Here is a 25,986-nt window from a genome sequence, read left to right on the forward strand (position 1 = left end):
CTTGACCCTTCCAATTCTAGGTCTCTCTATTCCTTTAGTCCAATGTGAATATTATTTCAATAATTAATCATTTACCTCTTCCTGTTAAAAAGAATGTTTCTTGTATGATCTCTTTTAATTTTGTGTAGTTTTCTTTTTTTTTTTTTTTGCTTGTATACCAAATCTAGTTATTATAGCTGAGGGTTGATGACATATTTGCTTGTACTCTGCGAGTTCTTTATGTCTCAAGTATTGTAATTCCCATGCAATGGAGTATCATGTATAGTCATAAATATAATGAACACATGTATGTGGTAAGGCCTGGCATTTCCTTAAGTAAATACCAATTCATCCAAACAACACCCAGCAGAAGTCAAAAGGGATTGTGCCTACCTGCTTCTTCCTTCCTTCCCTTCCTCTCTTTCTTCTTCTTTTATTAACTAACTCATCATATATTTACTAAGCACTTACTATGCATTGTTCATTGTACTAGAGTTACTTGGAAAACAGGAAAATACCAACTCTCAAGGGTCTTCCATTCAAGATTCTATTTGAACAAGGAAAGGTACCTACGTGAAAATATAAATATAGTACAAGGAAGGGTGTAGTTCCTATGATCTAAAACAATGTTTCTAAACTATAGGTGGCCAATCATCCTTTGCTGGATCATAAATAAACTTATTGGGTTAGGACCACACTTTACAGAATAATAATAGTAATAATAATAAAAGCGAGAAAATGGCATATATCATTGTGTATTGCACGTAATAAAATATGTTTCATAAAATTTTTGGAGGACAAATGTATTTATGCACTACATGTCAATGTAAAATGTATGTCTTACTATGAGACATAGTTAAAAAGATGTTTCAAAGATACTATCCAGAGGAGTTTAAAGAGACATTATTTTAATTAGAGTAATTAAGAAAGAAGGCTTTATGGGTCTGGAAGTACTTGAATGAGACTTAGAGTAGATGGGATGATTTTCAGGTGAAAGAGCTACCAAAAAGAATTCTGCAATTGTGAGTTAAGTTATAACCATAAGAGAAAGTAAACTCTACAGAACCAGCTTACTCTTGAATGAGTGACCACCCTAGGACCAGAGTCTTATAGGAAACCTATGGCCAATATACAATAAAATCTAGATCTCCAGGATTGGAATCATCTTCCATCTCTGATGCCACAAGGGAAACTTTTAACAGAGTTGTTCCTGTGAGGTATACCACACTTAAGTGATTCAAAAGATTCTTCTATTCAAGTGCTTATTCCAAATATTTTGTATTTAAGATACTAACAGTGAACTCTCTGAGCTTTTTTGGTCTAACATTTATTGGGCAAAAAGTCAAGGACTCAGGACAACTGACTTATTTTGAGATATATATATATATATATATATATATATATATATATACACACATATATATACATATATATACATACATATGAAGGAAATAAAAAAAAAAAAACAAAAGTCAAGGTAGCCTCCAGAGAAGGGAGCTGTTGTTGTAGGAATCTTGCAAGTTAATGAGAATTCACTGGGGACTCAAGAGCGACTGAGAGGGGAGAAGGAAGAGGGTTGGGGGGGGGGGTGTGGATAAAACTCTTCCTTTGCAGCTGGCCCTCTCCCTCATTTGTTGCTCCAATAAGCAGTAATTAGGTCCTGAGCTAATGGTGTCAGCTGATCTGCTGTTTTTAGGCTAGACCCAGAGGAATCTCCATGGAAACCCTGCTGGAGTCGTCCCCCCACCTGGATGCTGAGTGCTCCTTTCCGCCACCTGGCTGCCGCCGGGCCCGCTGCTACCTCCTCCAGCCTCTAACCTGCAGCCTGCAGCATGCGCACTGCCCCCGGGATCCCTAAATGGGACAATTCTGCCCGTGACGTCAGCGCCCAGCCGTCTCCACAGAAACTTTTGTCCCATTGACCAATCAGAGAGCTTGGAAGGGGCCGGGGAGGGGGGGGTTGGGAGGAGAGGGGAGTGGGAGGGGTGGGGGTGAGGGGAGAGGCGAGAGGTTTAGTGTGTGGAGCTGCTCGCGCTCCGCCCGGGCTGTCAGTCCCGGCTCCAGCCGCCGCGAGACCTTCCCGGAGACGCGCGCACACACAGTGCACCCCCCACCCCCCGCACACCGCACACCCTCGCTCCCTTGCTCACACACGCACACACTCAGCTTGGCGGAGCAGGAGCCACTGACCATTCTGCAAGTGCCGGGACCGGCTGAGGCGCATTGGGTACAAACACTCCGCGTTCCCATTCGGGGCTTCAGTCTTTGAGACAACGACAAGGGGCGAAGGTGGGCTAGAACGCGGACCAGGCTCCGGGCACTGGCCGGGCCGCTTTCCTGGCGGGGCCACCTCCCGGGACCCGCGCGGGCATCCGCAGAGAGTAGAATAAAGAGGAGCGGCCGCAATCGCAGCGCGAGGAGGATGGGAACTCCCCTATTTCCAGCTCTGTAACAAACGGATGGGAATCCTGAATGGAGGAACCGCAGATTTCATTTGCTTGAGAAAAGCGTCCAGAGGAACTCATATTTGGCCACTCTTAGCAGTGGAGGGGGTGTCCATGACGTGGCAGGGGGAAAACAGACACCCGAAAGCTCCTGTGTGAACTGCAAACTGTAACCAAGCAAGAGGAAAATGATCTCTCTATATATATTTTAATTTCATGCAAAGGGTTTTAAGCATCTGTGCCATAAACTTACTTCTATGCTTGTACCCAATTCAGCAGAAACCAGAAGAGACCCTGTGTGGAGATCATTATCCGGAAGCCCCGTCGTCAGCGGCCTGCCTTCATTTACCCACATCCCCCTGGAACGGAGATCTGTTTGGGGTACCACTGTCTATACTATAGAACTATGGCCAAATCTCCATGAATGCTTTGCTAATTCTGTGACTTAACTCCCGGGACCTACCTGCAGATCTGGAATTTAGCCTAAATGCCTCTGAAGAAATGACATTTTAAGCCGTTTTAAAAATACCTTAAAAAAAATTTCCTGTGTAGCAGGATTTGATAGGTTTAACAACGTGACAGGTAAGAACTTTCTTTCTAGTCCCTTAACACGCCGCGCAACGAAGGCCGAAGCAGAACAGGACCCTGGGGGAAGGAGAGCCCGTGGACTCAGGTGCCCTTTGGGGCTCCAAGGCGCTTCGCCGGGCGGCTGTTTTCGAGAGAGGCTCGGCCCTCGCCCCTGGACCGCAGGGCCAGCAGCTGGGGAAGCTTCTGGGACGCGCGCAGGGAGGCGGCGCTGCGCTCCACCTGCCGGGCTCAGGACACAGCTCCCAGGCGAGGCGTCGAGGGACCACCCGAAGTCAATATTGGGATATTTTAATAAACCAAGGAATGGGATTTTAATTATTCAAAAACCCAGCTCCTATGGACCAGATGCTCTTGGGATGGTCCTAGTCACACAATATTAAAGAGACCCATCACTGAGGACGAGAAAAGCGTCCAAGACATCCGTTGCAATTACGAAGGAACCAGAGACTTGGCAGTACAGGACATTGATTGCTGGTGCCCAACCGGACCCTCCTCTCCCCATTCCTTCCCCCACCCGCGTCCGGCTCCGGCGGCAGCCGGGACCTCGGGTCCCTGCTTGGTGGCGGGGGCTGCATTTTTCATGAGCCCGGGGTGAACAGGTGCGAAGTGCGCTGGGGACATCCGGCCGACGGCCGGGCGCAGGGATCATGGAGAGCGAGCGCGACATGTACCGCCAGTTCCAGGACTGGTGCCTCAGGACTTACGGGGACTCAGGCAAGACCAAGACGGTGACCCGTAAAAAATACGAGCGGATTGTCCAGCTCCTCAACGGCTCCGAGTCAAGCTCCACGGACAACGCCAAATTTAAATTCTGGGTTAAATCGAAGGGCTTCCAGCTGGGCCAGCCGGACGAGGTCCGCGGGGGCGGCGGCGGCGCCAAGCAAGTGCTCTACGTGCCGGTCAAGACCACGGTGAGTGAGTGACTCGCCTTCCTCTGTTATTTGTCTGCCAGAGCAGCCTGGCGGGGAGGGGGGAAGAGGGGGGAGAAAGAAGGAGCCGTGAGCCACCGTTGGCTCGTGGGCCCCCACCCTCCTCAACCCCCTCCCCAAGTCATTCCCACTCGCATTAGCCAGGCGCGTTTCCCCCACCGTGGAGTCTTTGTGGTCCTTTATTTTAAAGCGGCAGCGCACCGCCTGAGACCGCGGCGCTCCTCGCCTCCTGGCTCCTGGACCCTGTACAGGAGCTTCCATCCCCGGGTCGGGCGGCAATCCGCGTCCTCTGCCTGGGCCATTGTCCCATGTCCTTCGCTGGGCTCCTGGCGCGTGTCCCGCCGTCGCCACCGCGCATAAAGGCCACGCCGGAACCCCAGCCTCACGCTCTGATAATAGACGATTCTGATCGATAGTCTACAGTGCCTCCTTATTGGTACAAAGCCCGAATGTGGCGCTAGTCATGAATAAGGGGTTTCCCCCGACACTATCAGGTTTTATTGTTAGACCACCGCCTAGGTGACATGGGGCTGTCGGGTCGCCTTGATCACTTCCAGAGATCTTGCCACGACTATTTAGATTGTAGATAAGGTCCTGGAGATTCCTCCTCCCCGCCCCCATTTCCTTCCTCACTCCCCCCCTTTCACAAATAAAGCTGTAGCTACATGATGGACAACAAAGAGAGATGGGTTTGGGCTCAATCAAATGATGTATGTATTTGTTCCTCATTCTGGAATGGCTCTAGTTTTATGGCCACAAGGCTCTAAGCTCAGGCACTGCACGGTAATGGCATTGAAAGCCCAGTGTATTTCAGCCTCACAAGGCAGAGGAAAGCGGCAGCAGCGTCAATTTCCTTTTTAAGAAGATGGGAACTGTGGGCTACAAGTAGGATTGCAGATCAGATCCATGAGACTTCTTTCTTCATCATGCCACGGTGGGTACTCGCCTGGAGTAGGAGTGGGGGAGGGTATATGGCACCCTTTGCATGTTTTGCCTCGCTTTGGGGTTTCTTAAGCATTTGCTCCTTTTCCTCCCTTTCTACTGGCAATTGTTTCCCGGTGCAGTATTCCTGGAGGATGATAGAAAGGAGATGTCTTGAAACCCATTCTTCTATCTCAAACGGAGGTATATTAAATTGAAAGTAAAGTGCCTAAGAGGGTTTTCAAAGGGTTATTTGGAGGACTCTTTGTAGGTTTGGAAAACAGTTTATGGTTTCCCGAGAATTATTAGGTGTACCCCTATGAGGAAAGTATATTTGTTTTGAATTTATAAGGGAAATGTAAATAAAAGTGAAATGGAAACATACATAAAAGTTCTGTTTTTTTTTAAATGTGCTATTGTTTGGAAGGTTTCTAGGATATATATATATATATATATATATATATATATAAATAAATGAAGACTATATATATATATATATATATATATATATATATATAAATGAAGACTTCTCCTTTAACATGTGGCACTGCTAAAGACAATGGTGAGATTACTGGCTTGCATTACTAAATAATGAAGACTAGATGGGCATGGAATAGAACTGAGCTTTATTTACATCTGGATGAGCCAGAAGTCTGTTGTAGAAAACGAAGTGCTTTGATTCATTTATATTGGGAGTAACATTAAGAACCTGAATTTTGAAAATAACTAATTGTTTGACAAAGTAAATTGGAATTCAGAACCTAATAATGTATTCTCCTTTGGGCAATATTGGGCTAATTAAATGAGTAAAATAATTATACAAAATATGTTTACTAAATATTATTTAATAATATTGTATATGTGTTTTTTTTTTAATTGCTACCTGGGAAGTTTGTTGTTCATTGTTTTCATGTTTTAAACTTAGGTCCCTCTGTTTACCTGTCTGATAACTTCACGTATTTCGGCCCAATGCATTTATACTTGCATGGAATTGGTTACGTCCATTATATGTATGTAACAGATGTGCCCTTTAAAACATTAATTAAAAATTCTAAATAAATTCTGTAATGGTTATAGAGGCACTACTATAAACATGTCAGTAATTCTCATACTTAGATACCCATATTTTCTTTCAAAAATTAATAGAGTTGTTAAAGAATTATTGCTAAGACATCTAATATAGAGTAACAACTCCAGAGTTAATAATAAAGTAACACGTTTTTCTCTTTTCAGTAAAGATTCCATATATTTATGGGAGAAAATGTAACCCATCAAATGATATTCTTAGATATGGTTTCCATGTAGTATTTAAGAGCTCTGCTCCTCATTCAGCCTGTATTGAAACGTTGAAGAGGTTTTTAATTCATGAACTCTTCTGTTGCTCTTTATGAAAATTTTATGCTGCGTCTGACATAGAATTATATGCTCCTCCTTCTCTAAGAGACAGCCAATCGTCATTTCAATGAGTTTAAAAATAAATAAAAAATCCATTTTTGTCATGTTGCCCCACATCTTAAATTATTTCTTAAAAATATGTTGATTTTTCTTTATAATAGCAAGAATACAATCACCAGAGAAACAACAAAAATATGTTGTCTTTTCCTTCAATGGCATATATTGGTTGAATAAAATATTGTATTTGAATGGTATTTTCAAGTAGGCTAAGAATCATTCTAGCTATCCGAAGCTGGCTTTGGTGTCAGTGAGAGAGATTTTCACCTGATGTTGCAGTAACCCTCTGCTGTTGATAATTAGACATCATTACAACTGAGAAAAGGGAATGAGAGAAAGGGAGAGGACAGGCAAGGGATAATTAACTACTTGTGTTTAATGAAAGAAAGGGAGACAGATAGCCCCTGGGAGATTGTACTAGAAGAGAGTAGACACCCCACAGACACTTATTTGAAACATAGCTACCTTTCAGTCTGAAAGAAGCTAGGTTCTACCTCTTATTTTCCCGAAATAATAGAGGTAGTTTTGCAAATATTCTTTCCCCTAAAGCCTAAATTTAACTGATGATAAAAATCAAGCAAGTGGCAACTGGCTTAAAATAAAATTGTAGCATACTGGAAACGATAAACATGCCCTTTCGTATTTGTCCTGGCCATGCCTAAAGCTGAGGGGACATATCTGTCACTGTTTAGATTACTCTGTGGCTGAGGAGATACTGTTTGGTCACCAAGCAACAACATCCTGCAACTCAGCCATTTTAGGTCTGGAGTGGGACCTGTTTGCTTGTGCATGCAGGCATGCTCATGCATGCGCACACATAGGCAGCTTGTTGAGCATTGCATCCAAGGTTTTTTTCTCTCCATGTTATCATTATTGTTTTTATGAAAGTATCAGAAATTTAAAATAATGGAATGATGAATAACTTAAAACAGTTTGAAAAAGATACAGCAAATGCCTGACATTAATTATAAAAATGTTGAATCAGTGATTATTTTAAATTAGCATCACTATAGTTACTCTACATCTTTGATAGTCCTAATTTAGTTTGTTTTTAGAAGCTTTTCATCTTGATTGACATTTTTTCTGGCAACAATTAGTTGAAACATCACAATTTATATTACTGAAACACATTATACCACTTGATATTATGGAAGGTAAACTTAGAAAATAACCAGAAAATCCACTAAACACTTCCATTAGTCATATGATGAATGCGTTATTATATATTTTTTTAAAAAGCCCACTGCACTGTATTTAACATTAAGAAATTTAGTGAATTCACATTTTTATTTGTTTTTTAGTCTTATGCAAACAAGGTAATGAATATCCAAACTGTAAAATCAAATATGGGTGATGCTTTCCTTGACCTGTATTTGTAAGAACAGATGCTTAGGTATAATTTGTGCCTTTCAGGTTTTTTTTTTAAATATATATTTATATATATTCATGGGGAACATGAAATGAATTTTTCATGTAGAAAGGAAATGCGTTACCTTTACTTTTGTCATTTAAAAATGATTTATTCAGTTCTGCAATCTGTAGCCTCAGATTTCATATTGTTCTTGCTATGTATGCTACTAATTGATTACTGTACAGTGATTAGAATGAATATTCATGGACTGGTTAATAAACAGTTACTGATTTTTTGTTTTTTAGTTCTCTGGTTATGGATTTGGTTATAAATTCTTTATGCTACATCAGAGTGAAGGAAATAATGCCTCATAAGGAGTCTGTATACATTTCTACCTGGCCTAACTTCATGCCTGAGACACACATCACATATATTAAACCTTGATCTAGAATTTGCTACAGAAATGCCAAAAAACAGAGCTAAGGAACAGGACCAGCTATATAGTAGGCTGGTTTAAAAGTAATTGTGGTTTAAAAGGTTAAAAAAATTGTAAAAACCTCAATTACTTTTGCACCAATCCAATATTACGATACCTTGTATCACAGAGACAAATCGGAATTGTCACTGAGAGAAAAAAATTTGCTCATCTCCTATACTTTCACAGTGGGCATTACTATTGATAATCGATGCATTTTTCTCTTCATTTAAGTATTTTGGGATACTATAGATAGGTCTTTGGAGTCAAAAGTTCTGAAGTATGAATCGCAGCAATATGGCATATTGGCTGAATTTAGTAGTTCCTTGTGAGTTGTGAGCATTAAGTCCTGTATGGCAATGCCCTAGCATAGGACCTATGTAAGGCTTTCAGGGAATAGTGGGAACTTTTACTAGTAGCCAGTCTGGCATGAGAATTAAGGATCAATGGGCTTGTGGAGGTAACTTCCTTGAATATAAGGAGGAAGTCAGACCCTGTTAATATTAGGTTGGTGCAAAAGTAATTGCGGTTTTTGGATTTTTTTTTTTTTTTTAGCCTTTTTGAAACCGCATCAACCTAATATATGAAGTCTATCCCATACTTATTTCCTAAGATACCAGTTCTTGACTTTTCCACTAGTTCCTTGTCTTATCAGTAACCACTGTGGGGATGAGGGGCAAGATTCAGCACTCATATATATGCCTTCTATAAACCTCCTGAGTCAGTAAGATTCTACTCCTCAAGGTTTCATACACTAGACTTTCTGCATAAGATAAAGATGAAGCAAATACAGAGATATGGCAGCAAAACTTCCAAGAGTTTCAATCCTGTATGAAGAGCATAAAGACCTTTCCCTAATAGCTGGGGAAGATTAAAGTGAATTGAATATGTTTTAGGTTACATTCATTTGCATAATCCTGGGATAACAAAATAAACTTCATGGACAACAGAGATGGCAGGGTATGTATTTTAGACCAAGATTTAAATCCTAGATTTGATATTTACTGGAGCTATGAGTTAGGGGAAGTTTCTTAACTAAAGATGTAGTTTCCCTTTTGTAAATGTCAGTAATAATGTTTGCCTAATTCATTTTGAATACGAATTAATAATCACAACTCATAAGCATATAGCATATGCCCAGCACATAGTAAATAGTAAAAAAAAAAAAGAAAAGAAGCTGTTCTAAGTATTATTAAGAATGCAAGAACACCATGATGTGATTATAATTAGGTATATGTTAGGAACTCAAAATCACACTGCAACAGAGATACAATACAAGATATATAATGGGGGGGGGTGCCAAAAAATGTATACACATTTTAAGAGATGTTATCTATGCTCAAGCAGTAGTTCACCGTAATCAGAAGTGTCTGGACGCTGATGGTCACCACTTTGAGCCCCTTTTGTAATTGCAGAAGTGAAACGTGACTTGTGTTCATCTTTTGTTATCGGTTGGCATACGCATATATTGAGTTGCAATTAATACAGTTTTTTTCCTTTCTTAAAATGTGTATACATATGTATGTAGGATTCAGATAGTTTTCCTGCCTACTCCATTTTTAGAAAATAGAAATAACTGTTTTTGTAAAAGTGATACACTCTCATTATTTAAAATATATAAATGAAAAGGAAAGAAAAAAGTTAAAAAGTCACACTAAATCCCCTATCCAGAAAGAACCACCATTAGCTAATTATGAGCATCATTATAGATGTCTCTCTAAATATTCATACCAGAGGATTAGACATAAAGATTGATGGATATAGTGATTGATATGGACAGGCAGAAATAATTTTCTGAAATTGGGATGATAATTATATGCTAATTTAAGTAAGAGGAATAAAACATAATATTAACAAAATGTAACAAAAGAAAAACAAGTACATAAAATTCAAAATACTGCTAATAGATACTCCTCAGAGGTATTTTTTTCTGAAGTTAATAGAAAAGATAAAGGAAAATATTAAAAGGTTGAATTATTTTTTTCAACTACAGATTTCAATTTTATACATATCATTGACTTTTTCCAATGGTAGATAAGGAACAAGCCACATGATGGGAACTTCTTATTTACCACAACACAATAGCTAGTTTCATAGCCATACTGAACACTCTGTTTTAAAAGTATTTGTTTTATTTATTTAAATTATGGTTAAAAAACACAACATAAAATTTACCATCTTAACCATTTTTAAGTGTACAGTTCAATAGTATTTATTAAGTATACCATAAACATTATTGTACAACAGATCTCCAGAACTTTTCCATATCTCAAAACTTAAACTGTGTAAACACCAATTCTCTCTTTCTCCCCTACCTCCAGACCCTGGTAACCACCATTCTACTTTCTGTTTCTATGAACATGACTACTTTAGATACCTCATAGAAGTGGAATCATGCTTTGTCTTTTTGTGACTGACTTACCTCCCATAGCATAGTGTTCTCAAGATTCATTCATGTATAGTGTGTGACAGTTTCTTTACTTTTTTTGTTATTGTTGGTTTCTTTATTATTAATTTCAGGTGTATAATGATTAGACATTTGCACTCCTCACAAAGTGATAACCCCCTTCCAGTTTACTATCCCTCTGACATCATATATAGTTGTTATAATACCATTGACTGTACTCCCTATGCTGTACTTTACATTCTGTATGTGTGTGTGTGTGTATTATACACATATACATATATATATATTTACATCATATATATATATATATATATATATATATATATATATATATTTAACTAGAGTTGACATTTGATATTGTTCTACATAAGTTTTAGGTGTACAGCACAGTGATCAGGCCTCTACACAGTCTATGAAGTGATTCCCCCAAAAAGTCCAGTGCCCATCTGGCCCCCTACATAATCTATACATTATCGATTATATTCCCCATACTGTATTTCACATCCCCGTGACTATTTTGTGACTATCAATTTGTACTTTCCAATCCCTTTACCTTCTCCCCCATCACCCTTCCCATCTAGCAGCCATCAGTTTTTTCTCTGTATCTCTGTATCTCTGACTCAAAACAGAGTCTATTTCTGTTTTGTTTGCTCGTTTATTCTGTTCTTTAGATTCCACATATAAGTGAGATCATATAGTATTTGTCTTCCTTCATCTGACTTATTTCACTTAGTATAATATTCTCTAGGTCTATCCATGTCATTGCAAATGGTAAGATTTCATTCTTTTTTATGGCAGAGTAATACTCCATTGTATAAATGTACCACAATTTCTTTATCCAGTCATTTATTGATGGGCATTTTGGTTGTTTCCATATCTTGACTATTGTGAATAATGCTGCAATAAACATAGGGGTGCATATGTTTTTCCGAATTAATTTTTTGTATTCTTTAGATAAATACCCAGGAGTGGAATTGCTGGGTCATAAGGTAGTTCTATTTTTAATTTTTGAGGAACCTCCGTACTGTTTTCCATAGTGGCTGCACTAATTTGCAATTCCACCAACAATGCATGAGGGTTCCCTTTTCTCCACATCCTTGCCAACACTTGTTCAGTTTCTTTACTTTTTAAGGCTGAATAATATGTGATTGTATGTATACCACAATTTGTTTATTCATTCATCTGTCAATGGACATTTGGGTTGCTTTCACCTCTTGTCTATTGTAAATAATGCTGCTATGAATGTGAGTTTGTAAATAGCTCTTCAAGACACTGCTTTCTATTCTTTTGGATGTATACCCATAAATGGGATTGATGAATCATATGGTAGTTCAATTTTTTATTTTTTTGAAGACTTTCCATACTATTTTTCATAGTAGTTGTACCATTTTATAATCTCACCAACAGTGCACAAAGGTGGACACTTTTTAAGGCTAAAGAACTGGTGACTTTGCTCCTCATCTAGAATTATTCAGTGAGTATACTTCTTTAGGCAATTGCAAGTATTGAATGTAATAACATAATTAGTAATAATATTTTAAAGCCTTAAATTTATCAAGTTCTTAGTATAAGTTAAGGATTGGACTAATCACTTGATACAAAAGGTCCCCTTTAATGTTCACAATAGTCCTATAGTATTAACGCTTTATATTATACACATTAGAAAATTATCGTTACAGTTAAGGTGAATGTCTGAAGTCTCACAGCTTCAAAGTATTAGAGTCGGGATGAGAAACCATTTCAGTTGGATTTCAAAGTCCTTGCTTTGGTCCGCAGACTTTTTAAATAATGCACTCCAATTTTTTTAAAAATATTGAACATTCTCTCAATATGTAATTTTATACATTACATAAGTTTACTACTGTATCAATACTTAACACATTATAAAACATTAAAGTATAACTATTTAGGACTGATATGAAAATGCATATAAATTTTAGTATTTTCTTCTTCACCTCAATAGGTCATCTCATGCACTCCCTGGGGTATGTACATATCAATTTACAAACAATTACTCTAATCCATAGTACAATGTTGCCTCACAGTTAAACATTGTGGTTAAGACTTTACACTTCAGCAAAAATATCACCTCCTCTGTACTTAACACAATATTAAAATAATATCTAAGTCATACAACTCTGTGAGACCCATAAAACAATTATACACATTTGGTATTGGTATGAGAAGGAGAGGTTATTTCATCAAAGGCATTTTCAGGGGATGGTGCACAGTTAAGAAGAGTTGAAGTGTAGGGTACAGTGGATGATGGGGCTTGAAAAGTAGGCTGGGGAAATATTATGGGAAGCCTCTACTACTGTGTTTGGACTTCATTCTGTAAGAAGTGGCAGCTACAGAAAAATGTTTAAGTAGAGATGTCATGATGTACATCTTATAGGTAGGGGCTTGATGTCTCTCAGTGGTTTATGTTGCAGAATAAATCAGATGAGTAAAGAATAAAAGTTAAATAGTTTCTTTGACTCAATTTGTTGTTTGAAATATTATAGTTATAAATGTTATACAGGTATTAAAATCAAATTATCAAGCAGTGAATCAATATTATTCAATAGCTTGAGGCTGTGTAATGGAATCATGCTGTATAGATCTCAGACTTCATTCCAATAAAATATTAAAAATAAGGTTCTATGAAACTTAAGAAAGACTATATTTAAAGGTACCTAAAAAGATATGTATGGATCAAATTATCTTGTAATAAACAAGGTGTTTTGTTTTGTTTTGTTTTGTTTTGGGACTTGAAGAGAAATAATTATTGACCTCTTAGTTGTTACTACATCCACAATTACGAAGACTTCCCAAAGAAATCTTTCCAAAAACACAAGCGGAGAATTCTATATACAATACTTATTCAAGCATAGTCCTTTTCTAAGTAAAGTAAATAATTCAAAAAGTTCTTAAAATGTGAAGTTTATATTTTAAGGCAATATTCTAGATCTTACCCCAAGTTGTTTCTTGTTTTTACTTGGGTTTTATACCCACATGCTCATCTCTGTCCCTAAGGACCTTTCTGGGAAGCATGGTTCTTCAATTTTTATATTTCGTGTGGTAGGCAGGGTTCTAAGATAACCCTCAAATGGCGCTCCTGCTTGTATATTCCCCCCCTCTTTGAGTGTGGGTGGAACCTGTGTATTGATGAGCTATTACTCCCATAGTTCTGTTATGTTGTATGATACCGTTGACTTAAGTAAGGGGGTCTATCAGGTGTGACTAATCACATTAGCCTTTTTAAAAGAGAGTTTTTTTCCTGGCCCGGAGCAGAACAATTCAGAAAGTTGCAAATTCTGAGTTGGATTAAATGCAAGGGAGGTTCTCTGTTGCTGAGATGGAGAGGGCCACGTGGTTAAGAACTGACAGTGATTTCTGGGAGCTGAGAGCATGCTTTGACAACAGCTAGCTAAACAGTGGGGGCCTAAATCTTACAACCACAAGGGAATGAATTCTGTCAGCAACCCAAGGAAGATTGGAAGTGGATCTTTTCCTAGCAGTTGGGCTTCCAAATAAAAATGTACTTGGCTGACACCTTGATTTTAACTTTATATGAACCTGAGCAGAGGATCTGTTTGAAATGTAGTGGACTTCTGACTCACGGAAATTGTAGGATAATAAGTTTGGGATGTCACCCAATTTGTCATGATCAGTTATGTCACAAAAGAAAACTAATGCATAGTCCTTTGGTGTTAATTTTCCCCAAAGCATTTGTGCAGTTAAAATAAGTCAACTATTTAAAAAGAGTGTTAACTAAGATTATTTGTGGTTTAAGATACAGCTGGGAATAATTTAAATGTTCTTTCCTCCTAATTTTTGATGAGTTGGTTCATAAATTAGTAAAGTATATAATTTTTAACAGATTATTTAAAATACTGAATTATGGCTTCCATTAGGGAGATAGATAGATAGATAGATAGATAGATAGATAGATAGATAGATAGATAGATATAGATAGATAGATAGATAGATAGATATAGATAGATACCGTGTTTCCCCGAAAATAAGACCTAGCCGGACAATCAGCTCTAATGTATCTTTTGGAGCAAAAATTAATGTTAGACCCGGTTTTATTTTACTATAAGACCGGGTCTTATATACTATACTATATTATTGCTAATTTTTGCTCCAAAAGACGCATCAGAGCTGATTGTCCAGCTAGGTTTTATTTTCAGGGAAACAGGGTAGATAGACAAATATAAATATATTTTTTCCCTTGATGTTTTAATTTTAAACATTTTTTTATTTTATTATATTCCATCTATCTCCTAAACAGACTACAAGATGGCCTACTGTTTTAAGTTTTTCATGAGACGGTGGAGACAGAGGAGTGAATATATTAAAAGAGATTATTATTCACATAATTATATTAATGTATATCTAAATATTTTTGAAAACAATACATAGAAGAAACTACAACAATATAACATTCATTTTCATTTATTAGAAATAGCCATTCTGTCATTTCATTTTTAAATATTTTAATATAGTATGCATTTTAAAGAACATTTACATAATATTTGAGGAATAGAATACAGAAAGTAACAGTAATAGGTAGATCTTCAGTTGTTAAGATATCAGAGGGAAGTGGAAATAGTTTTTCCCTCTCTATGTAGAAAAGGGAAATCTTTATTTTGATTTTCTTCCTTTCTCTCTATGAGGTTTATTCAATAGGCTCTTATGTTCCACTCTTCCTAATTTTAATCAAGTATTCACTTGTGGTAGTTATTCTCACAGCTACAGATATTTCAAGTGTTTGGAACTGTTAGAAAACTGGAAGGTTGAGAAGGAGACTCAGAGTATAAGCTCAGGAATTTGTAAGCTTAATTTTGGTAATAAGAAGGAATAGCCTGTTTTACAGGTAGAGAGCTGGTGTTTTTGTCGTTAGTAATTTTTCTTCCTTTTTAGTTATGTTGTGTTTTTAGACAATATTACTTGAATATTTGAGTCTCATCATTAACTATAAAGATAGCAATCATCGAAATAAGATCCACCAGTGTCTTTGAAGTTTCTTTTTTCTTTTCTTTTCTTTCTTTTTTCTTCTTTTTTCTTTTTTTTTGGTGGAATATGGGGGTGGGTGAGTAGGGGGAGGATACTCATTGGCCTGAAGTGAGCCAGAGGCAGCCTGTCTCTTGGTTTTCAACAGTCCTAACTGCAGTTGCCAGATGGCTGGAGGATTTTAGGGGTTTAACCTAGGGCCAAAGCTGAGCGGTACATATGAGGCTCTAATGTCTAGCTTGGTCATATTAGTACCATACTCTAACCAATTGACCTAATTAGATGAGATTTTCAAGTCTAATATCAAAGGTTTGTTTGAATTTCAGACATGGGCCCGTTGTTCTCTTACTAGTCTCTGTTTACATGTTCATTGATTTTTACCTGAGGTCAAGAAGGAGTTTTGCTGTTTGTTTCAGCTCATTTTTCTCTATAAAAGCTACCATTACAAAACAGTTCATTTGCTGATTTGTTTGGTCTCACTAATTTGGAATATGTTGATTTAGAATTAGCATTAATTTGAAAAGAGGTAGAATGCCATTCACCTTGAAGTACATATTAAAATAGGATTTATCTACAAATACATAATTAATAATACAGCAGAAAGGGCATGCTTATCCTCTATAATGAGAAAAACTTTGTCTTAAACCAGCTCTATCCTCATATAAACAATTCATATGTCCATTCCATTATAAATGGCTCACTACTTAATAAAGTAGGCATCATGAATAAAGTACCCTTTAGCTAATTTGCATTACTGTGTTTGTTGTCAATACACAGAGCATAATAATAATGTGTCTCCTAGAATTTTCAAATAAGGGAAGTAATATATCCCTCTAGAATTAAAACTTTAAAATCAATGAAGTTAATCAGTACAGTGATCTTCAAAGTCACTTTACAGGGGTAGAAGGACTACCAAGATGTAAGATTAGATGGTCTTTTGCCTGAAAATATAATAAAAGCTCTCTTAATAGAGCATCACTAACTAGTGAACTAACCAAAACTCTGTCTTCCCTCTACAACACACTGATTCCCTTGGTAGGGGCAGACTCAGTCACAGCAGTCTACCCAGTAGTTACTTGCAATTTGTGCACATAAACTTGACCTGTATGCACAACAGTGGTTATAATATTCCTCCCCTACCTTTTTAAATCTTTTTTGCTAGTTTCATTTATTGTTATCAGTATGTGATTTAAATATTTCATCAACTGATGAAATGAGTATAAGAACTTCAATTCAATACTTTATAAAGATTCAAAATAAATATGAATATGAATCACTAAAAACAACTGGGAAAAAGTAAGAAAACTTAGGTTTCTGCACTGCCTGGATTGCTGTATAAGTAATGACTAACTTCTCATTCTACTTTACAGTGACTGAGACTGGAAATCAGAGCAATGAATTATAGAGGGCTTATCCACTTGGAATGTTAATCAGTAGACCTGTACTTAAAGAAAGGATCTTTGTCCTATCACAAAAGTTTAGCCAAAAGAAAGTTTAGCAAATAATTACACATAATATGTATTAAATGAAAATTTGATATTAAAGTGTGTATTATCTTTTATGACTTCCAACTTTAACTTTTTTGTATACTGAACAACTTCATAATGGATAATGAGCTTTATGTATTTTTTATTTGTTTTTTTAATTAAAGTTTCATTGACATACAACATTATTAGTTTCAGGTGTACAATATGATGATTCACTGTTTGTAAATATATATACAGAGAATGCCAAAAAAAATGTATACACATTTTAAGAAAGGAAAAGCCTGTATTAAAATTACACTGATGGTAACCACTTTGAGTACCTCTTGGAATTGCAGAAGTCAAACGTGACTTGTATTCATGTTTTGTTATTAGTATATATTACTAGAAATTTAATGCAGTTTTTTTCTTTTCTTAAAATGTGTATACATTTCTTTTGGTCCCCTCTGTGTTATGATATGATCATCAAAATAAGTCTAGTTAAATCTATCACCATATAAGTTTAAAGAATTTTTTCTCTTGTGATTAGAACTTTCAAGATGTACTCTCTTAGCAACTTTCAAATATGCGAGACAGTATTATTGACTGTAGTCACCATGCTGTACATTACATCCCTATGACTTATTTATTTTATAACTGGAAGTTTGTAACTTTTGATTCCATTCATTTATTTTGGCCCACCACTCACCATCTGCCTCTGGTAATCTGTCCTCTGTATCTATGAGTTTGTTTCTTCCTTTAGATTCCACCTGTTGTATTTGTCTTTCTCTGTCTGACTTATTTCACTTAGCATAAAGCTTTCAAGGGCCATCCATATTGTTGTAAATGGCAATATTTCATTCTTTTATATGCCCAAATAATATTCCATTGTGTGACTTATACGTATATATGTATGTGTGTATATATATGTATATATACATATATATGTACTTATATATATGTATATCCCACTATATTCATTCATCCATCAGTGAGTATTTAGGTTGTTTTCATAATTTGGGAATTGTGAATAATACTGCAATAAACATGAGGATACCTTTTAACTTTGTAAGTTAATGTTTTGTTTTCTTTGGATAAATACCCAGGAGTGAAATTGCTGGATCATATGGTAGTCTTATGTTTAATTTTTTGAGGAACTTCCATACTTTTTTCCATAGTGGCTGTACCAATTCACCTTTCCACCAAGAATGTACAAGCATTCTCTTTTTTTTACATCCTTGCCAGCATTTATAATCTCCTGTCTTTTTGATGATGGCCATTCCAGTAGGTATGAGGTGGTATGTCATTGTGGTTTTGATTTGCATTTTCCTGATGGTTAGTGATGTTGAGTATATTTTCATGTACTTGTTGGCCTTCTTTATGTCTTCTTAGGAAAAACGTCTATTCAGATCCTCTGCCCATTTTTCCATCAGATTTTTTATTTACTGTTAAATTCTTTTTTGAATATTAACCCCTTGTCAAACTTGTGATTTGCAAATATTTTCTCTCATTCAGTAGATTGTCTCTCATTTTGTTAATGGTTTCTTTTGTTGTGCAGAAGCTTTTTAACTTGATGCAGTGTCACTTGTTTATTTTTCCTTTTGTTGCCTTTGCTTTTGGTGTCATATTCAAAAACTCATTGCCAAGACCAATGTCAAGAAGTTTTACTGCTGTTTTCTTCTAGGAATTTTATGGTTTCTGGTCCTACAAGTCTTTAATCCAGTTTGAGTTAATTTTTGTGTATGGTATAAGACAGTAGTCAGTTTCATTATTTTGCATGTGGCTGAGTAGTTTTTCCTATATTATTTATTGAAGAGATTGTCCTTTTCTCATTGTATATTTTTGGCTCCTTTGTTATACGTTAGTTGGCCATATTATGTGGGTTTATTTCTAGGCTCTCTATTCTGTTTTATTGATCTATGTGTCTGTTTTTATGTCAGTACTGTACTGTTTTGATTACTATAGTTTTGTAATATAGTTTGAAATCAGGGTGCATGGTGCCTCCATCTTTGTTTTTCTTTCTCAGGATTGCTTTGGCAAATTGGTATCTTTTGTAGTTCCATACATATTTTAGAATTGTTTGTTCAATTTCTGTGAAAAATGCTACTGGAATTTTGATAGGGATTGTACTGAATCTTAGATTTCTTTGGGTAGTATTAACATTTTAATATAAATTCTTCCAATTCATGAGCATGGAGTTTCTTTCACTTTAGTTATGTCTTCTTCAATTTCTTTCATAAATGTCTTATAGTTTCTAGTGTACAGGGCTTTCACCTCCTTGGTTAAATTTATTCCTATTTTATTTTATTTTTTTGATGGATTTGTAATTAGAATTGTTTTCTTAGTTTTTCTTTCTGTTAGTTCACTATCCGTGTATAAAAACACAATAGATTTCTGTATATTGATTTTGATCCTGCAACTTTACTGAATTCATTGATTTGTTCTAACGTTTTTTGGGTGGATTCTTCAGGGTTTTCTATATATAATATTGTGCCATCTGCAAATAATGACAGTTTTATTTCTGCCTTTCCAATTTGGATGATTTTTATTTCATTTTCTCACCTAATTGCTCTGGACTTCCTATACTATGTTGAATAAAAGTGATGAGAATGGGCATCTTTGTTTTTTTTCCTGAGCTTAAGGAAAAGTTTTCAGTCTTTCACCATTGAGTGTGATGTTAGCTGTGGTAGTTGTCATATATAATATGGCCTTTACTATGTTAAGGTACATTTCTTTTATTTGTACTTTGTTGAGAGTTTTTATCATAAATACATGTTGAATTTTGTCAAATGCTTGTTCTGCATCTCTTGAAATGATCACATAAATTTTATCCTTCATTTTGTTAATGTGGTGTATCACAGTGATTGAATTGCAGGTGTTGAAACATCTTTGCATTTCTGAAATAAACCCTACTTGATCACAGTGTATGATTCTTTTGATGTATTGTTGAGTTTGGTTTGCTAATATTTTGTTGAGGAAGAGTTTCATGTATTACTATAGAAAGAAAGTGATACTAAGTGGTGTTATTCAGCCATAGAATGAGTTAAAGATACAAATATTGGTGGTGTTCATAAAATAATATACTGTCGTGATGACAGAAGAATTTAGTGTTTCCTGAACGCATATTCCTATTATGGAGAAAAATATTTCCATCCAGAAGTGTCTGACACCTTAACTTAATCATTTGATATTATTATATCTTCTTTAAAGCTACATTTAATAAGCCACCTTTCGATTATTTGGGTTCCTATGTGGCTTAAATAAAGAGAGAGAATGCACTGGTAGAACTGTTGACTATGTCAGGAATATTTAACAGTTATATTTCTCAGTGTAAATTAAGTAATCTTAGGTTTATACTACATCTTCTGGAATTTTGGTTGAGTTTTGAATGACTATGTCTACTCAACTTATACACACTGAAGAAATCTCCAAACAAACATTGGAGAGCTTTTGAGAAGTGGAGGAGAAAATGGATGCAAGGTTGGCAACAAAATGGGGTCCACCATAACCTGACTTACAATTTTTCCATCTATGTGATCATTTCTCTCTTGATTTCCAGTTCCCTTGACATCCTCATTGCTGTTCTCTTTTGAATCAGTTATTTCCTAAAATATGTTACCTGGCATATTTTTTAGACTTATAATAATAGCTTAATATATTTTTGAATTGTGCTGTTTCATTTAAAATTATCATTACATTTTCCAAAGTTACTACATAATCTTGCTCATTATTTTTATGGCTTCACAAATACTTAATCAAGTGTTTCTACCATAATTTTATTTTCCATTTCTATATGTTATATCATTTTATTTATTTTCCATTTGAAGTTTTCCTTTCCAGTGAATTATCATTACTCTTTCATTTAAAAATGTATGTATATGTGCATGTGTGTTAAGATTGGCTTTTTGGACCTTGTTGAAGGACTTTACATTATTTTTATTTTATTTTTTTTACATTCTAAGAGCATTTTGAATCTGTTCCTGTCATCTAGCTCAGGATATCTCATATTATAATGTGCTTACCAGTCACTTTGGGAATCTTGTTAAAATGGAGATTCTGGGTCAAGGTGAGGTTCATAATTCTTTATTTCTAAAATGCTACCATATAGGCTTTCATTGCTAGTCAAAATGGCATAAGCCCAGGTGGACTGTCTCTTCCCCTTATTACACTAAAAACTCCGGAGAGAATATAAAACACAACTACCTGAGAATTCTGAAAAATAAACAGTAACAAGAAGAATGGACATGGAAGTCAACTACAAGTGCAGTAATACAAGGTGTGAATATTCTTTCTTGTTTCTCTCCCCCTTTTATGTACTGGATTTAATCCAAAGGTTGTTTCAGTCATGAAACACTATGGTGAGAGCACACAATAAAATTCTGAAGGAAACCCGCTTTCTGTCCAGAGGATGAGAAAAAGGGGCCCTTGCTGCCTGGAGAATCACTTTTTTTTTTTCCACTGAAATCCCTACCATGAGGGCAACCCCAATCATGGAACTATGTGGTGGCAGTGCTGGCAAAGAAGGACCTAAACTTTGAACAGAAAGCCTGTCTTTTCGGCTAGAGGAATAGGGGGAAAGGACCCTTGTAGTCCAAAGAGTATGTGTGAGAACTCATTACTAGTTTATCTCTTTTCTCCTGATACATTTTTCTGAAGATGGCCCTAACCTCATGGAACTATGCAAAGGACAGACAGCTAAAACTCTGAGAGGAACTGAGATTATTTTCAGGCCAGAGGAATCAGAAAAAAGATAGATATTGGGAACAAGAGAGATTGAGGGAAATACCAGAGAGATTTCCTAAATCTTTGTGTGAATTGAGTTTATTGGCAAGCTGTGAATGTAAAGAACATACGTAAAGTACTACAGCCAAGTCTTTGAGAACAGAAGTATGATATAAACCACTGTAAGCCTCAGACTAGCACCTGAGCTGCCCATATGCAGGACAGACCCAAACGAGCATAGCAAAATTTGAAAACTGAACTGATACTGGAATCACTGGTGAGAAGGCAAGACAGAACTCATGGTCTGAATCTAAGAGGGTTTGCTGCTGCATGCTATAAACTTACAATACTTTCCAGAAGATTTTAACAGTACTCAGAGTCTCATGGAATAATATGCAAAATGTTCAGAATATAACCTGAAATTATTTGACATATAAAAATGATGAGAATGGACAAATTTTAAGAGTTAAAAGGAAAAAAAATCAACAGATGGCAATTCTGAGTTGATCCAAATGTTGCAGTGATGAAGAATTTTAAACAGCTATAACAGTGTTTCATGCAGAAAATGCAAACACTCTTGAAATGAATGGAAAAGTAGCCTCAGCAGAGGAAGAGGAACTATAAAAAAGAATAAAATGCAAATATTTGAACTGAAAAACTTAAGTGATAATTCACTGCGTGGGCTCAAGATGAGTCAATGATTTTCAAGACAGATCAATAGAAATTATTCTATCTGAAAAACAGTGTGAAAAGTTTGAAACAAATGAACACAGCCTCAGCGATGGGACAATATCAACAAATCTAACATCTGTGCCACTAAAATCATAGAAGAAGAAAAGAAAGGAATTGATGTAGGAAAACAAAATTAGTTGGAAAACGAATGGCTGAAAGTCCTAAATTTGGTGACAGGCCAATTCAAGATGCTCAGTGAAACCCAAGTAAGATTAAAAAAAAAATAATAATAAAATATATATATATATATATATGTACATATATGTATATATATATACATACATACATATATTATATATGTATATGTGTATGTGTATATATATACACACACATATATATACATATATATACATATATACACACATATATATACACATATATATACACATACACATATACATATATATATGTATGTATGTATATATATACATATATGTACATATATATGTATGTGTATACATATATATATGACACATTATAATGAAACTGCTAAAAGCAAACAACCTCAAAAAACAACCAGAGAAAAACAATTCATTATATATAGGTAAACAATAATTGAAATGATTCCAGACTTCCTATCAGAAACCATGAAAGCCAATGGCCAATAATACAATTTTTTTAAGTGTTGAAAAAAAAGAATTGTATCCAGTGAAAATATTGTTTAGGAAAGAAGGTGATATAAAGGTATTCTCAGATGAAGAAAAAAATATGAATTATTTCCCAGCAGACCTGCTCTCAAGTAAATGATACTAGAAGAAAATTTGGACCTTCAGTAATAAAGGAAGAGCAATAGAAATTGTAAACACACTACTTTCCTCCTCTAAATTCTTTAAAATATGTATAAATGTTGAAAGCAAAATCGTACCATTTCTGGTGGGGTTTTAAGTCTATGTAGGTGTGACACATATGACTGCATAACAGCTGAAGGACGTTACCTGACCACAAAGGATTTAAACTACAAATCAATAAGACATAGCTGGTAATTCCCCAAGCATGTAAAGAGTAAATAGCCTATTTCCAAATAATCTATTGAAAAAGGAAATCCCAAAGGAAATTAGATAGTTCTTTGAACGGATTGAAAATTGTAAGGTAGTGTATCAAAATTTATGGGATGCACCTGAAGCAATGCTTTGCGGAAAATTTGTGGCCGTAAATGTTCATGTTACCAAAGATGAAATGTTACAAGTCAATAATCTAAGCTTCTACCTAAGGAACTGGAAAAAGAACAGCAAATGAAACCCAGTGAAAGCAGAAGTTTAATTTTAGTTAATTCCTGGTTATCTTAGTCTGAGGGGTACCTTTTTGCCTGGGGTTCTGAGGTTTGAGGATGTTTCCCATAATGTAATAGACTCAGACTGGGGAGGACTGGGCCTTGCTTATCTGCTGTTGGCATTGGCATCTACTGATATACAATTTCCTCATACAATTTGCTTTATCATGTAGATTGGTAATGTAGCATACCTTGCTTAGGGAATATGCAAGTATGGGACCTCTTTGGTATTTTGGTGCCCTTCTATTCTCCTGTGGGAACCTGTGAGACTGTCTCACACAATATGCATTGGCTTCAGCCATCTCTGTTCTAGTGATCATAAACTCTGTTGGATGTGGAAAAGTAAAAAAACAAAGCCATCTATCTGTTATATTTTGAGGTTGCACAAATTCCTAAAAATATCTAGGTTTAGCGTCCCAGAACTCTTCAAGTTAGACTTTAGGGAGGCATGGAAAGCAGGGCTTTTTCTAGGAACTTACAAATATGTAGGTTACATTTTCTTCCTTCCATGTCTCTTTACCCACTGAGAGAATTGTTATCTCATTGAAAATGTGAAAACTTTGTTACTTCATTAACACGTATGCACATCAACGTTATTTCTTATGACATAAACGTTATGTGATGAGTTCTCCAGGCTTCAGGTTTCTGAAGCTCCAAATCTCAGGCTCTTGCAACTCCAATCAAACTTTTGAAACATAAATCCAAAACTTGAATGTTTTTTAAAAATGCATTACATTACAGGAACCTATCCCCAGGGTGGTGATGCTGGAATGTCTGGTTTTCTTTGGGAAAAGAACCATTTATAGAAACAGAAATGCAAATGAAATAAATCAGTTAACACTTCAAAAAATCTCCCAACATATGTGAAATGGAGAGAGTAAATGATATCTATTTCACATGGTTACTGTGATGATTAAACGAGTCAATGCATGTGATGTATGTGTCAGTTGCTGACAACTAAGAATTTAAATATTATTTTTTTCTTTTCTAAAAGTCACTGTCACCTCTTTATTTTCCTCAATAAATACAATTGGCATAAACATGAATTCTGAAGTATCATCTATATCTGCAGAGAGTGTTAATATGTCTTAGAGCCTATTCAATTATCTATGAAACAATTTAGAAAAATAACGTGCTTGATGAGAGGCTTAGGCACCAGTTAGAACACAGCTGGCCAAGGGAAAGGTAGGGAGTTATTTATACATTCTTATTCCTACCCATTATCCATGATATATTTTGACCTTAACAATTTTAGTAGTCTCTTCATGTGAACTCAGTGATTAATTTGAAACACAGTATATTTTAAATTATAAAATTCACGGATTAGGGAAACTCAGAATATTGAAATAAAAAAGAGTAATGTAAGACAAACATTATAGAGAGTGTGATGATAAAGATTGCCTTATGGACCATTGGATTAAAAACACTTATTGCAGCCCACAGAATTAATCACTGGCTGATCTTATGTGCAAAAAACGGTTCTGGAACTCACTGTCAAAGGGTACAGGTTCTTCTCCTGTTGCAGAGACTATAACAATCAGATCATGCAGATATGTCATAATGCTATTTGGAGGAATAGGGTGTTTTGTATGCACATATTTAGGTTTTGTTGAGAACTGTTTTGGGGAAAAAGAGTATTTTTAATGACTTAGAATTATACAAGGTGGCATCAAATGAGTTAGGGTTTAATGAGGAGAGGTGCTCGTATATACTGTCTGTGCTGCCTTATTAGCTCTTGTCACATTCTGTGCATTTTTTAAGCAAGTAGAAATTAATTTTTCTCTCATTTAAAAAAGGCCAAATGTAGGAGTCTAGGGATGATGTGAGGGAGTCCCAGTGTTACAAAGGACTAATGTTCCTTCTGTATTCCTATTCACTATCTTTAATATACAGCTTTCATCCTCACTTGCTGGAGTAGCTTTACTTCTGGCAGACATGCTGTTTTCCAGGCAGAAAGTTGTGTGTGTGTGGGTTTTGTGTTTGTGTGTGTGTGTGTGTGTGTGTGTGTGTGTGTGTGTGTGTGAGAGAGAGAGAGAGAGAGAGAGAGAGAGAGAGAGAGAGAGAGAAAGAGAGACTGCCCCAGCTCTAACCCCCACTTTTGAATTGAAATTTTTGTTGAGATACTTGTAGATTCATATGCAGTTTGAGAAATACTGCAGAGAACCCTTGTACCCACTTCACACCAATGGTTATCATTTTGCAAAACTATAGTATAATATCACACCCAAGATAATTATGAGTATGTTGGTACAACT

The 25,986-nt window shown here is 36.0% G+C and overlaps 1 protein-coding gene across 4 annotated transcripts in view; it reads left to right on the forward strand.

Moving 5' to 3' along the window:
• The first annotated feature begins 2,000 nt into the window (after window positions 1-2,000).
• Window positions 2,001-25,986, forward strand: part of NOL4 (nucleolar protein 4) — a 304,929-nt gene continuing 280,943 nt past the window's right edge. For 2 of the 4 annotated variants that reach the window (XM_081079085.1, XM_081079081.1), the window contains exon 1: window positions 2,001-3,922. In XM_081079085.1, coding sequence (XP_080935211.1) covers window positions 3,659-3,922 — 264 coding nt within the window. In that variant the 5' untranslated portion in view covers window positions 2,001-3,658. Of the gene's footprint in view, window positions 3,923-4,498; window positions 4,875-25,986 lie in introns of those variants that run through there. The other 2 variants (XM_081079080.1, XM_081079082.1) reach the window with 2 other exon arrangements.

This window comes from Rhinolophus hipposideros, assembly GCF_964194185.1.
Source record: "Rhinolophus hipposideros genome assembly, chromosome: 17".
Lineage (NCBI taxonomy): Eukaryota > Metazoa > Chordata > Mammalia > Chiroptera > Rhinolophidae > Rhinolophus > Rhinolophus hipposideros.